At 32.1% G+C, this 15,888-nt stretch overlaps 2 protein-coding genes across 2 annotated transcripts; one reads left to right on the top strand and one right to left on the bottom strand.

Moving 5' to 3' along the window:
* Nucleotides 1-3,383: 3,383 nt before the first annotated feature.
* Nucleotides 3,384-10,808, bottom strand: put (activin A receptor type 2 punt). The gene is made up of 11 exons (XM_081982145.1): nt 10,407-10,808; nt 9,473-9,669; nt 9,255-9,420; nt 9,048-9,199; nt 7,974-8,132; nt 7,690-7,912; nt 7,442-7,643; nt 7,239-7,353; nt 4,793-4,933; nt 4,135-4,328; nt 3,384-4,023 (listed from the first exon to the last, which is right to left on the bottom strand). The coding sequence occupies exons 1-10, from the start codon at nt 10,447-10,449 to the stop codon at nt 4,146-4,148; spliced, it is 1,581 nt and encodes a 526-aa protein (XP_081838271.1). The 5' UTR covers nt 10,450-10,808; the 3' UTR covers nt 3,384-4,023; nt 4,135-4,145.
* Nucleotides 10,809-10,972: 164 nt separating this feature from the next.
* Nucleotides 10,973-13,316, top strand: LOC145730772 (uncharacterized). The gene is made up of 7 exons (XM_081982151.1): nt 10,973-11,225; nt 11,279-11,410; nt 11,473-11,634; nt 11,696-12,019; nt 12,387-12,591; nt 12,650-12,979; nt 13,077-13,316. Exons 2-7 carry the CDS (start codon nt 11,308-11,310, stop codon nt 13,255-13,257), a joined length of 1,305 nt encoding a protein of 434 aa, XP_081838277.1. The 5' UTR covers nt 10,973-11,225; nt 11,279-11,307; the 3' UTR covers nt 13,258-13,316.
* The last annotated feature ends 2,572 nt before the right edge of the window (nt 13,317-15,888 follow it).

Raw genomic sequence — 15,888 nt, 5'->3', positions numbered from 1 at the left:
GGATATGGCTGTTAACATTACGAGTTATTGGCAAGAAAGGCATAACATATTTACTTCTAAAAAATAAGCAAAAAAAACAGCAACACTCCATAAATAGCCTACAAACATTGATATGTCCTTTCCTTTTAATGTTGTTGATCAAAATTACTTAAAATTAAAAAATGCATTTGTATCAACTAAGAACATTTTATTGTTTATTGTACTATTCCTGAGGGACTTCTACGAGTAGAATATTATGATTACAAATATGTGGTTTCAAAAAAAAAATGCCTTTCTTAAAGTAAATTAATGTATTAACTTCCTTTGAAGGAATAGTATACAGGGTGGTCCAGTTTTAAATGTCAATAATTCACCATTCTATAGCCCATCAAAAAATAAGTTAACATACATATTATGTCATTTTCCTGAAAAATGCTTCCCAAGGAAAATACAGTCCATAAATGTTCAGTTTAAAAAAATCAGTTTCTTGTCATAACTGTCAGACCGCTGGAGCAATTTTAATCAAATTTAGAACAAATACATATGAAATTAATACTTCCATCACTCGAAACTGTCCAGTGGTGTAAATACAGAAATATGGTTTTCATTTTTCTGCCTTATATTCTATGTCACTGGATATTTTTCAAAATTTTCAGTTTTCAGACAAAATAAGTATCTCTTACAAAACTCTGATTTGAAATTTTGTTTACGACAAAATTGAGTAATTACGTTTAAAGACCCAAAACCAACTCAACCCAACATAAAAATTGTCTTGAAAAGGGTGAAAATTGACTTCAGAAGCTTAAAAAATGTCTTTGTAGCCAGTTTTCACAGTTTCCAGACAAATTGAAAGACTTTAGTTTTGAAAATTGACTTAGAAACCAGTAAATTTACTTTGAAACTGCTTAGAAACTATCTTTGTAGTCAGATAAGTTGAAAAACTTGTGAAAACTGACTTGTAGCCATGAAAAACTACTTTATCTAGAATTTTTTACAACAAATTCTCACATTTCAACCTTGAAAATTGACTTGAACACCAAAAAATGACTCTGAACTAATGAAAAGTGACATCAAAAGCTTAAATTTTGTATTTGAAGTAAGTTTTCATAATTTGAAAATACATTTCAATATTTTAGTCTTGAAAATAGTCTTAAATACAGGATATTTATATTAGATTCATGAAAATGGACTTGAAGACTAACTTTTCAGGTTTTTTGACTTTGCTTTTCATTTTCTTAGAACTCTGAACTATTTTTAGGGCTTTGAAACTGCTTTCAGCTTGGGAAATTGAGTTTTAGGCTTATCTTCACCAAGTTTTTGACATAGCAGACTAAAAAAAAACTATTTTTACATTTTTCGTAGGCTTAATTATGCCATTTCATGCTTTGTCAGTATTAATTTGACTTCTAGACGCTTCACTGTGCTTTACTACTGAAAAATCGAATTTTAAACTATTTTTAATAGTAAAAGTTAAGTTTCAGACTCTTCATTGATGGAAGTAAACAATTTTGGCATTAAATGCTACGATATTAGTCTAAAACTTTAATTTTTAGAATAAAATTAGTCTGACTGTCTGAATTTTGGAGGTCTGTATCTTCCTTAGGAAGCGTTCTTCAGGAAAATGACATAATGCGTGTCAACTTATTTTTTGATGGGCTATCGATTGGTGAATTATTGACATTTAAAACTGGACCACCCTGTATAATCGATTAATAAAAGATCCACACAAAACTTTAAAAATATGTTAATTTGTCTAGTTCTTTAGGTTACTCATCATTGATTGATTTCCACATTTTTAACTCAAAGACATTTCAAAATTTACACCATTTAAAATCTTATGCAGATCTTTATCAAATCTAACCTAAACATTCAGTCTCACTCACCAATTTTCACAGGAAAATACTGTGACTTATAACATTAGAAATCTAGTAAAGAGCAATAGTCTATTGAGTAAATTCAACAAAATATATACTATGGTATATTTAAGAAGTTTCTTGTAACTGGTTGTAAAATTTTAAATATAAAACACTTTTTTAATGCACATTTACACCAACAACTACACCATTTACACATGTAGTTTAGAAAATATCACTTGGATTTTAAAAATATAAGTTGGATTTCAGAATCTATAACTTGTATTTCATTATCTTAAATTTGATTTTAGAAAACGTAAGTTGTATTTCAGATTCGTCACTTGTATTTTAGAACGCGTTATTTCCATTTCAGATTTTTTTGTGTTTCTATGTGGTTATTAGTTTATTGTTTTTTTTTTAATATCAGTTTAAGCAAAAAAACCCGCCCATCGAGAGTATTAATTTATATAAAATATACAGGGTGTCCCATAACTATAAGACAATCTCTCGGGGGCATGCAGGGGAGGTCAAAATAATACGATTTGTTCATATATTTTTTTTTTTAAATCACTCTTAAGGGAAATATTGAGCCCCAAAGAACTGCCTTCCAATTAACGTTTTTGGCCGTAACTTTTGAAACACTTTGTATATTGTAATGATTATTGGGTTTAATGTTTTATCGAAAGAGACCTTCTATTTGACAAGAAAACCAGGTATCTCGTCTTCGAAAGGCAGGAACTAACTAGACCTAAGACACAATTTGCTTAAACTTTGACAGCTGTCATTATTTTCAGCTGCAAACCCCATTAATGGATACTCTTGACATTTTTATCGAAAAATTGTACTCTTCCTTTATTTCGATAAAATGAACGGTTTTCGAGATAAATCGATTTTTCATTGAACTGCTTAAACCACAATGTTATTAAAAATATTCGTTAAACTATTTACTATTTTTACTTATTTACTATTTTTTAACTTTTTTGGCTCAACTTTAATTTTCCAAATTACAAATGACCACGTCTAAAATCCAACTGCTTTTTTCTATAATACAAGTGACTAATCTGAAATACAAATTGCAATTTCGAAAATCAAAGTTATTATTCTAAAATTGAAAGTACCTTTTCTGAAATACAAGTGATATTTTTTAAATCCATCTTATGGTTTCTAAAATTCAGCTAACGCTTTCTAAACTACATGTGTAAATGGTGTAGACAGAAATAGTCTGAGTTATAAGAATACGATGCACATATCAGACTCAGTTAATTGATATATACAGCTAGACTGGATTATTTGTGACGTGTTTTTAAAGGTTTTGTTGTCATTGGCTGGATGAGGCAGTTGAGCTTGGCACAAACATTTCACGAGTACTATTGAAGTTCATGGATGACGTCATAACATGTAAAATTAGTAAGAAAGTAAGATTTACAACTATACACTCCATTTAGATTACAGTTATCCTACAAATTAATGGTAACTGAAGATTCCAGGAGCATGAATATACCTAATTCGATGTTATTCATGTTAAAATCTGAAATAAACATGATTAGTATGTAAATGTGAACAAAGCGTCTCCCTCAAATGTTTTAAAGACATTTAAGGAAGACGTTTTAGCATTTATTTAGCTACCGACGCTTTCCTAATACATATAATCTTCTTAAATTAAAATACAATACAAATAAAATTACCCGCTATTATTGTAAAATATTATACAATACATACACAAAAATATTACCAATTATATATTTACAAAACTCTTATCAATATACTTAAATAAATAACAAAAATACTCTCATATTAAAATAGTAACAGTATGTTTCCTCAAAATTCCTTATAGAGGCGTCTTAAAAAGTACTTAATGCAAACTCTTATTCTACCCAAATTCGTCATTTACAAAAACTAAAACGAGATATGTGTGTGTGTGTAAAAAATCGCACAATTTACGAGAAAGGAAATGGCAACGAATAATGTGCAAAATACCTCCTACTTATCGACTGGCACATATAAACGAAACTCGTATGCGTCAAGTTAAACCGCGTATTTTAAAATTACCGGAAAAGTCATATTGGAAATGTAGTCGCATTAATGACTGCAAAAGGGTTGTACAGGCCAGTGCAGGCAACTGCAGTTATCCAGGTACTATTGTGATCGTGCAGGTACGAAGTCAATTTTCAACTGCTTCTTCTATTGGTTCCTGTAAAAAATTGCAGACATGTTTCATAGAGCAGTGATTACTTCCACACTCTTTAATATATTTTTTTCTGGCATAATAAGACTAGAAAAATCCTGATAATGTATTACTTACCAGCAACGCCTCTACCCCGAACCATCAAAGCCATTTTGATACAGCGAATCATTTTCTATACGTCCAAAATTGATCATCGGCTGCTGGTATCGTTTCTGTACCGAAATCCGTTCGACTACACACGAAGCGGACAGACGTGCTTCTGGATCGTGGTCCCAGCACTCTTCCATTGTATCGGATAGCACGGCAAGTCCCTGCAAAATAGAATAATGTTTAAGGACCTCAGTAAAGCTAAACGTCTTATGAGATTCAATGCATTTTGTGACAATCTTTTAACCCAAATTAAAGAAAAACTAGGCTAGATATTGCAGTTAAGACACTTGCTAGAATATACAAATGTCAATTAAAAATTTTAGAAGCATCTTAAAAAAATGCTCTAATTTGCATAATTTTTAAGTTACTATTTCTCCTGCCTGCCTTTTAGTGACAATATAATCAGTAATATAATAAATAAGTTAAAAAACAAAGTCGTAATTTGTGTTAAAAGATGGAGACTAAAAAGTTGCTCAAAGATCAAATCCGAAATTTTTCATCTTTGTTCCACATCACACTAGGACAGGAACAATCGACGCTTTCATTGGTGCATTTCTTATACTTCAAGTAGTTAAAGCGAGATGACAATGATTCCCTTAAAAAACGTTAAAAATGAATAACTTACTGGATGGTTACGCCAATGAGGTTGTATGACTGGTCGGACCTTGTTCTGTACAACGTGTTCTTGCATGTCTTCTAAAGTGGGATGTGTACCCACTTCTTCTTCGAAAGGTAAGCGGTATTCGGGTATTGGTCCATCCTGTGCCTGTTTAAAAAAAGTGTAAAAAAAAGTCCAAAAAATCTTTAACAAGATCAACTAAAAAAAAAAAAAAAATAAAAAGAAGAAGAAGAAGAAGAAGAAGACGGTGGTAGATTTTCCACCGAAACGTCAGCGTTTTTAGGTAACAAGACCGAGCCTAAGTCAGTGGTCTTGTGTTGGGACGACTAGGTTAATGTTATTTTCAACTTAGTTGAAAATAGTGCGAAATTCTATTTTCCCAACAAACCTTTTTTGTGTGAGACAGAAGACCCAATAAACAAAGAAAAAATGAGTAACTCGTCTCAACAAACATATAGAACATATCATCAACTAAAGAGTCTTTAAACAGATAAAATTTGAAAAGCACATAAAGAATTTTAGAAACACTTAAGAAAATAATGAAGAAAAGAACTAACTAATAATGAAGAAGTAACAAATCAGACAATCGACTATTTGGAAATTATAAAATGCCAAGTAGATGTGTTTCTTGAAGGAACCACACTATAAAGTAGTTTTTACAGCTCCATGAGACAGTACTGACGTTAAGAAACATTTGTATACTTTTCCTACGTCACGTGACAGCTGTCATAACGGTCAAAATCCGTTTACTAGTGACCGCTTTAAAATTACTCAAGTTTAAAGGTCCATGGAGACAAATTTGACAGTTGGGACGTTAAGGAATACTTTAAAACATTGCTTGCGTCACGTGATAGCTGTTATAACTGTAGAAACCTATTTACCATCATGCTTCAAATTTAATAAGCATTTATTTACAACTGACAAATAAGAAAAGCGTAAGAGGTATTTTCGGTAAATTACTGAGAATTTAAATAGGAAGAAATATTCATGAGAACATTTGTAAAAGCAAATTTGTGATAATTTGCCGCCTTTCCTAAATTTTCTTTAAGTGTTACTAATGATAAATCCCTCAACCACAAATAGGCTACAAAATTACAAACAAACAATCTTGATTGAAATAACGTTTTTTATTTATGAGAAGTCTCCGTTTGGATCATAGAATTCCGTCTAAATTTGAACCCTAATTTATTTACCAAAATTCGCAGAGATGTGTACACCAATATGTAGTATTTCTTTAACTTTAAGCTCTTGATTTAGGTTCTGGATGGTTACATGTTTCTCTAAAATAAATACAACAAATTAAAAATTCAATAAGACATTCTGAGTGATGCTGTAGTATCTCATATCTCATTTTCAGGTTGCAATCCACTTATTTTATTTTAAACCCGCTGGAAAACATTTTAGACGCTTATTTTATTTTTTCTATGACTTTATTATTAATATGTTTGAAGAAATTTTTATGAAAAATCTATAATGCAACCCAAAAATCTTAGTCTCTGGAAACAGTGAAATGTTAATAGATGTTTCTTACAAAAGTAGATATATTTTACTATTATTAACATACTATCGTTGTACATATCATATAATGTATTTCAAACATCCATTTTAATGCTTTCAGATAAATCAGTGATCTTGGCCCGTCGATAACGTCTCGATATACGTTTTCTAGGTGAAGAAATCATAAGATTACTTGCTTGCTTTTTCCGAATCGAATAAACAGTTTTGCGGGAAATTTTCAAAGCAGCTGCAACCTTCTAGTATCAAAAAAAATACATCAGTAAGAATATGTGAGGTCTTAAAATTTCTTATTTTCTTCCTGAACAGATGATAAAGCTTGTAAAGGTCCTCCATTGGTTTTTTCCAATTCAAAATATTAACAAAAGTTAAGAATTAACTGCTGGGCTTGTCTGTGGATAAATTTTTTAGGCATTTTCTAAAAAAATACTGTAATAGTAAGTAATTCCGAATTTAGGAAAAACCAAATGGCTAAATAAAAACCATAATAGACACTCCCACGTTTTTTTTCAAAGCAGGTTAGTAATTGTGCCAATTTTGGTTAGATCGTAACAAACGACATAAAAAAAAATAAAAATGTTAATAATAATATTATGAAAGTACTTACAGAATGTTAAAAGCGTAGAAACAATAGCTCTTAAAAGAACAGTGGTGGTGTGGTAAATAGAAAATTTTATAAATGATTAACAACACAAAGAAACGGAAAAGAATTAATAGTAAACAAATCAAATAAATTTCGATGGTTTTCAAACTGACAATGACTGAAATAGAAGCGCTAATCAGTTAATTTTTTTTTTTGGAAGACATTTACTTAGATATTTATTTACCCTTTCTGAAAGTGAACAATAGACAAGGATGAAGTCAATAATGCATGTCGACTTCTAAATCACAGGGGGATGACGCACGGGTAAACTCAGTCCGCGAGAACAGTACTTACTTTGCATCTTGACACTAGTTCCCACAGAACAAGGCCACAAGCATACATGTCAATTCTGAGAAAAGAATCGGTGGTAAAATTAATGGCACCTTCTAGAACTTCCGGAGCCATATATCTGAAACAATGTCATTGATATAAATTTTTTAGTTTTTTTTTTATAATTGAAAGTTTGAAATTATATTAAGTGAACCAAAAAATAATACCTTCTTGTGCCAACTTGACCGTGTGTGTCGCCGCAAGACTTGCCTGCTTCAAAAGTAATAGCCAGACCAAAATCGGCAATACACGCTGTAAGATCGCTCTTAAGCAAAACGTTTTTACTCTTAAAGTCCCGATGAGCCACCGTAGGCTTGCTTGGTTCACCAGGAATTTTGGCAGGGATCGACTCGTGAAGATGCGTTAAACCTGCAGAACTGTTTTACCTACTTTTTGCCAAAAAAATATTACTTACCTCGACCCATAGATTCAGCAATTTTGCACAGTTCCTGCCAGGTGAGCGTGTTGGCTTTCAAATAATCGCACAACGACCCACGTTCGTGGTACGCAGTTATCAGCCAAAATTCGGCGCTTAAGTTGTCGCCCCGTTTTTCTGCTCCTATATACTCCAAAATGTTGGGATGTTCCATGTAGGGCAGTCTAAAGATATCTTTTTCAGTTTTCCAAGACTGCTGATCCTGAATTTTACATACAAATATCAGTACTTGCAACACACACTGCCAAATAGATTTAAACTACCTGTATGGGAAATATTTTCACTGCAACTTCTTCAGCTTTAAATTGGGCCCTCCAAACAGCTCCAAATCGGCCATGTGCTTTAACTTCCAACAGTTGAATGGGCCTGCATTCTAACTGGGGTGATGGAGGAGGCATTGGATGTGGGTCAGAAGTTGGTAACTAAGACCAAACAATGTTTTTGACGCTGATATTTAATGTTTTCCAAAGTAGCTTAATTTGCTCAATCAAATCAAATCCTTTATAATAATTTTATTAATAATCTAAAATAGATTTAAAAATTTGTGAAATTCACGTTAGAGTAATTCCAAACGTTATAGAAAAAACCGTATTATCAACAACATTATGGTTGTGATAGAATTACATCAAGTTACCTTAAATAGGTTATATCCACCCAATCTCCACTTAAAGCATGAAACAAAAATTGTAGTGTAGATTTTTATCCTTTACAAAAATATAAATTGTGTTTTGTTCAGAGCACAAAAAACCTCATAAGAAACACTTAATTGTGAGAAGAAAGCAAGTAAATATTGTCATTTAAACATTTCATTAAACTGAAATAAATCAAAAGTTTACAAAGATACTCTACATCAGATTTACATGTTAAAGTTGTATTTTAAACTAAAATTAATATTAAATTTACTAAAAAAATCTAGTAGTTAAATATGCTTTATAGAAGTAAATTCACCTCCTGATTCACCTATTGTTTGCCCACATTTCTGAATAATAAAACATAGTCTATATTATTCATGATTGACATTCATAAATAATTTTCATGTGTTGCATATTTGCAATATGTAAGTAAGTCTTATATGATTAATAGCATAACAGCTCTAGTTTTCCTGGAACTTTATTAGTTATTTGGGACTAGAAAAGCTTAACATAAATTATGACATTACTCTTATCAAGGATCAAAACAAGTCTGTTATCTGCAAGTTATGTAGCAATGACTACTCTATAAATAAATTTGGAAAACATTTTGTGCACTTAATGATTAATAAATTCAAAACCTCAAGAGCATTAGGTAGGCTGCCTTAGATAAATAACCATAGGAATTTTAAATCAGAAATTACTTACCCCATTAAATAAATGTTTTTGTGATCGGGACCACAAAAAATAAGCTACACCAGCCCCACTTATGCAAAGCACAGTTAATAATGACCCTATTATGTAATAGAGGTGGCTCCAATTTTCCCCAACAGATGAGTGAAGTGATGGGGAAAACCCAGCTGAAAAATGGACCACAGATTAATTAAATGGTCTAAGTAATACCATAACACCTACGGTCAGGAGTACTAGGAGGTGGTAGTTCAGTAGGTTCAGGTTCCCAAGTGTAATTCTCGTTACACATATCACCATCACAACAACAAAACAGTACATTATTTCTTGGTGCATATGCCTTTTCCACACATCTTGGCTGGCCTATACATTCCTCATGAAGAAAACAACCCTAAACATCACACATCAGTATGATACACTACTTACAAAAAAAATTAAGTCACCTTTAGTGTAACAGTTGTTGTACCATTAGGCTCTATTGTCCACACAACAAAACACTGATGTTTTCTAGTATCACCCTGTGGTTCACAATAAGTTACAGGGTCACAACCTCCAGGCTGTTTGGCACATGTATTATTGTAAAATTCACATTTTGTTGTATATGGTGGTGTAGTAACTTCTGTTGGGTGTGTATCAATCACTAAAAGACACAGTAACAGATATGAAACAGACCAGACCAAACAGAGAAAGAAATTTGTGAATTTAATTAAGATAATTCTGACTGATTCATTTATGTTTTCTCACTATTGTTCAATGTTAAAAAATATGAATAATGACTAAACAAGAACACATTCTGACTATTGAAACATTGTTTTATAGAGGAGAATGATCTGAAGATGTGAGAAAACCCCTAAAAATATCTGGAGAAATGTAGTGATATCCTCTCATATTGTTTACCAAATTATTTGGATCTGGGATCAGTCAAATAATTAAAAATTGATATTCAGCTAATCTGACAGGTTGAGGTCATTTTCAAGTCTGACTTCGCACCTACAGAGGAATACTGTTGTTTGTTGTTTCATACTTGCAGATTGCAGTGTTGGTCAAAGTGTAATATGTAAATCAAATGTCAATAAATACAAATGTATATCATCACAAAAGCTACACAAAATGATAGATTGAAAGCTCTCTGTGTAAATTTGGTCATGTTATATTCCCTTAATACTGAATATTATGTAGAAAAGTAAAAGCAATAACAATAATTTCCTGGTACATAAACAAAACACTATAATAAAAAGAAAAGTTTCCAGTTAACAGGAACTTGATCAGCTTTAATTTCTAATAATGCTGACCATAAAGTAAACCTCCAGTAATTAGATACCACATTTATGTTATTTTACTTCCTACTTATTGGAATATTGGATATTAATTGCTTACCATGCAAAAACAATACTACTGCCAACAATCCTAGAATCTTCATTGTGGTAATTATGTCCTAGAAATTGAGTCATATGCCAGTAGAACTGCCTCTACCAAAAATCATCTCAAAACACAGGATTCTTGCCTGGGTCAGTGAATTTTAAACACAAATAAACACTCTCATAAACAGCAAAATAGGTTTGAATTGTTCGAAAATGTCCAGGTTTTATGGACACCGCCAAACAAATTGCAAATTGCAAGCGATTCACATTGATTGAGTGGGGAATCAGGAGTTCAACCACAACAACAAATAAAAAATTGATGCATTTTGCGCCAATTTAACACAATTTTTCAATTTTTCTTTGGAGAGTTTTCTTAACACAATTCCACCATTACGACATATTTATGCGGAAACGACAAGTGAAAAGTGAAGCGCATTTCGCCTACAATTTTTGTGGATGAACATAACTGATACGAAGATTAACCACATGATCCCCTATTAGACTGCATACAAACAGGTCAGGTGGTACACTGTTAAACAGTTCAGTTTGTTTATCTTTCCGAATGGCATTGACACTGACAGCTGACTGCTGATTCCACTGCTGATTTTCTTATCTCAGAAATTATTTGGTTTTTAATGTTTTTATTAGTTTGTTTTGTCTCTATATCTGGTATTATTTATCTAATAGTTAAGTGACTTAAGTGCTTGCCTAGTGTTTTAGATCGTATTGCTTCCAGCTGTTTTTTTCTTATAATATTCACCTTGATCCTGGGACAGTGAATATTTAAATGCCAAACAAACTTTAAAAATACAAAATTATCCCCTCTAGCACTAAAGTATATTTTGTACATTTGTTTGCCATATTAGTTGCTTATTTGTAACTTTTCAGGACGCCTTTTGGACCAGGAAATTAAATGAATGGTATTATTGGTACTTTTTCAGAAGCATACAATGTCATTGATTGAAGGCATTGGAGACGAGGTAACCCAGTTTTTTCTCCTTTTACTAACAGGTGTTATAGGTAAATTTAGCCCCACATAGCTACATGATCAATTATTTTATTTAAATCGTTTTGAAATTCAGCTTATATTGCTTGGTGGTCAACAAGCACCAGTGATCAGAGACAAGTAAGAACTGTAGTGTTGTTGGATCGCAGGAGACCAGCAAGGTCAATAGTACGCATTGGAATTCCCTCTAGATACAGGCGATTAACTAATTACACAGAAACAGTTACTATAACTGCAGGTAAAATTTTTATTTCTCTACATTTAAATTTGCAAGCTTAATTTTTTACTTATTGTTTTAGGAAACTCTTCAAACAATTCCACATCGGTTCAAACAGAACCCTCAAATTCTGCAGCAGTAACAGCAGAAAGTGATTCAGGCAATAATACATCATCCACTGTAGAACCAATAAAGGCAGATACAGCCTCAACTTCAACAAGTGGAGTGCAAGAAATTATAGAGAACAGTGAGTCTGATGACAGAAGTATGCCACAACAATCCCCAAGTCACTCTCAAAACCCAGAAGAAAGAGATATTATTGAAACCATGGATGCAGATACTCAGAATGAGTTGAGACAGAGAAGACTGGCACATTTTGAGACACCTGCCAGCACATCTTCAGATGGTAAGTTCTGTTTATCTTAAATTTCATGTCTTAAATAATATACCTATACTCAACCAAACTAAAACTTTATTACATTGTATAGACAGGAGAGACATTCAGTGTAGGTCAGATTTATTTTCAAACTAAAAAAAAAACAAATATTCCTCATTAGCAATTTTTGGTGTACTTTTGATCATTAAATGTGTGTACTTGCTCAGTATAGTAATCTATACAAGGATCTATATAATTAAGGAATAATTATTCCAAATTAATACCTAATGACCTTAAACAACATTTTAATACACTACATTGGAAAGTTATTCAATTCAACAGGTTTAACAGAATAATAATATTATCAGGCTTAAATTTAGCAACTATAAACTTTCAGCTGCTACAAATATCCTTAGTGAATCTGCCAAACCTGAAACCTCAACAAAAACTGACACCAATTTAACTGACAAAATACAAACTGAACCACAACCTAATTCAGAAGATCAGGCAGGTGACAACATAACTATCAAATTAAAATACATCAATGACGACATCAAAGTGGTAGACGGACGTCTTGAAGAGTTGCTGGGTGACTTTAAAAGGTATTATTTGCTGCTGCATACTCTGTAACAAATCTCTTAATTTAACGGTTGTTGGCAGGAGGCATTTCCAAGAAGAAATGAACGCAAACAAAGAAGTAAAGTTAATTTTCAATGGTCACGTTCTCAAACAGAACCAGCACAGTCTCCAGAGTTGCGGATTATTTCATAATTGCGTGGTGCATTGCTTGATCCACCAAAAAAGACCGTCGATTGGCGATAGGGATCGTCGGCGTGGTAGCCTTGGCGAATCGGCACCGCAATTTTTTAGGAACAACAATTTTCCTCACATTCTCAATGTGAACAATAATAATCAAGGCATTGAATATGATTTAGGCAATTTTTTGTATGCCGGTGTCAGTTTTATATTGTTGGCAGCGTGGTATTTTAGGTAAGTGGTATTCAAAATCTTCTGTGTAAAAATAGTCAGTGAAATTAATTAATGTATTGTTAAAGCATAATAGTGTTTCTGTCTTTTATTGTTTCAGATACGTTTACGCCCATCTCTATACAGTAACAGCTACTGTTGGCCTAATAATAATAACTGTGATTTTCTCAGTTGTATTAGTGGGTGCCTACTTACCCAATGACGATTACGACCCACCGGATACAAATTTAAGGATACGGGTTTCTAGAACCGAAAGAGTGGAGGTTCAGCAACAGCAATAGACTTTATTATAGTTATTATTATTCCCTACAGTTATTAATATAAAAAAAAATCTATGAAAGTATTTAATTTATGCAGACTGATCCTGACCAAATGGACATTTTTTCATTCATCACCTGACATTTAAAATGTTTTGCCCTTGCAGCTGTAGCCCAAGTTACTTATGAACGTGACTTGGGTTTGTCTCAAGAAATGCGTTTACCGGTTTGGTGATTTAATTTACGTGTAACAGTCTATTATACTTTAACCGCACTCACTATTTTTTATTGTCCGGTATCTAAGTGTTTTTAAGAACAGTAACAGGAAAATTAATATTTTTAGGTTCCGTTAAAAAATTCCAGAAATCTGACTTACAAGGTAAGTAAAGCTTCTTTTAAAGGATTGACTCAGAATTAGTTACACTTTTTGACTTAGTAAAATGCAATGAATTTAGTGTTTGAAAAATTTTTCCAACAGCCTTGACCTTGCAAATTAATTGAGTAATTCCGCTGCGTAAATACCAAAATCTGCTTTAGTGATAAATATTGTTAAAAAAAGTTGCAACTGTCAACTAGTTTGTAAGACTAAATTGAATTTTGTTATTCTACATACGTAACGTAAAATATGTAGAAATCGTATATGTATAATAACACAAAAATTGCTTTCTCCTGTTAAGCATTTTATACAAGTTTAAATTTACAACGCGTCCTACATACACTTGACTGTTTTAATCCATTATTGTTTTTTTTTTAAGTAAACGTTTGCTTAAAAAAGTAAAAGTTTCATCCACAGGTAAAACCTTGAATTTTAATTAATTTTTAATTTTTACTAAATGTTTCAGTTTTCTTTATTAATACTTTAGACATTATTTGTTATCCTTGTTGGTAATTGAGATAAGCATATTTATGATAAGGCAAAGTAATATTTCTAGGAAAAATTCTCTAAAACTTATAGTTACAAATGCTATTTAGGCCTTATCTCGGTTTAAAAATTTTACCTGCCAATATTTTGTATAAAGTACCATTACCAAGTCTCCAGCTGTTTTTATGATGGTCAGGTAGAGGTTTGCACCTGTTATTTGACTACGTACAACAAATTTTAAAATCTAAAAGTCCTTTTTGTTCTGTGTGTTTTCTGGTACAAGTTTCAAGTGTAGTTTGACAGTTTATAGTCAAATTTGAATTTGTTTTTACTATATTTTTGTATCACTGAGTTTTAATGCAAGTAGCGTAAATAGTCAATCACTCATCCTCACTTTAATTGAATGATTCGTTCAAGTCTACCTATTAACTTTATTTATTCACTTTTGCGTCATCAATTACCGGAAAATCCACTCATATTTTTTGTACCAATGAACACAATAAGATCGACTTACTTTGCAATTTTTGCATATATTATTACGTACAAAATTACTTCTACTAATTAACGCAACTCGTCGTTCTCGTTATTGTACTATATGTAATGGAGTAAACACTGTATAATATAATGGAATTACTTAAAACTGGTATTTGGTCTGTTGAAATATTCTGGGAGCAATAACCGGCCTATATATTAATGTTAATGTTCTTGTTCAAGACCGAGCCATTTGCACCGAGAATATAAATAAATAAATAGAAAAATCACACAACTGGAAATTGTGTGAATCTAAAGAATTTCCAATTTTCCATAAACAGTGGCAGATGTGTCGATCTAATTTTTCATAGTAAAAGGTAAACATCGTCACTTTAAAGTCTAAATATGTTAAAGCTGTTAAGATAGTTTGTAGAAACTGGCCTAATTTTAATTGGTTGTGGAATTTTAATTGCCTAATGCAGGAACGCTCGCTTCAAACAATTTTTAATGGGGTTTTCTTCCATTCCGAGTGTTTATGCAACGGTTATTACGTTTATAACCACTGAAGTCTACCAGATATATTATCTTTAACATTTTCGATTTTTAGTGAATAATAAATTATTCCGTTTAATTAAGCAGATTAAGCTTAGATTTTACACCCCGATTAACTATTACATCTAACATCACTGCGAGTATATTGGGTTTAGTACGTGTGCAGTAAACGCATTAAAACTTTATACGTGCAATATATTTCATCGGTGTTTTTTCTCATATATATTACTATAAATCTACTGTGTTGGCAAAAATGTGTAGAATAGACCACATCAAATTTATTTTTGTAGGGAGAAGGGACTGAAGAACACCCTTTGTGCTGCAGTCAGTCGTCACCACACGTGCCATACCTATTTTAATAAATGGGTTTTACTCAGGAAAGGTGTTTTTTATAGATGGTTAGGGGAAGTTTTTCCCCTAACGTTTTGATGGGTAAAAGCCACATGTTAGTCCGTGTTAATGCGTGATCGTTTAACTTAGATCTACACCTACCGATAGAAATAAGGGAAATGTAATTTTGATACTGATGAAACTAGTTTAGTAAGTTAGAAACGTGGTTTATACCATTATTGTTAACATCAACAAGTACTGTGTAATACCCTTCGTTTTTTAGCTAATTGAATTAAGGTGGCTAAAATCAACAACAAATTTGTTCGGGTCAGGTTAGACTCCGTATAAATTAGACGGTACCTACTCAAGGTTCAGTTTCCGGTACTAACGGAAACGCCGAAGCAATGGTTTAAACGACCGGAACGTGATAACAATTATAT

This window comes from Ips typographus, linkage group LG6, assembly GCF_016097725.1.
Source record: "Ips typographus isolate SLU linkage group LG6, UJ_Ityp_2.0, whole genome shotgun sequence".
Lineage (NCBI taxonomy): Eukaryota > Metazoa > Arthropoda > Insecta > Coleoptera > Curculionidae > Ips > Ips typographus.
Note: the sequence above shows the minus strand (reverse complement) of the source record. Positions and strands in the feature narration are given on the sequence as shown.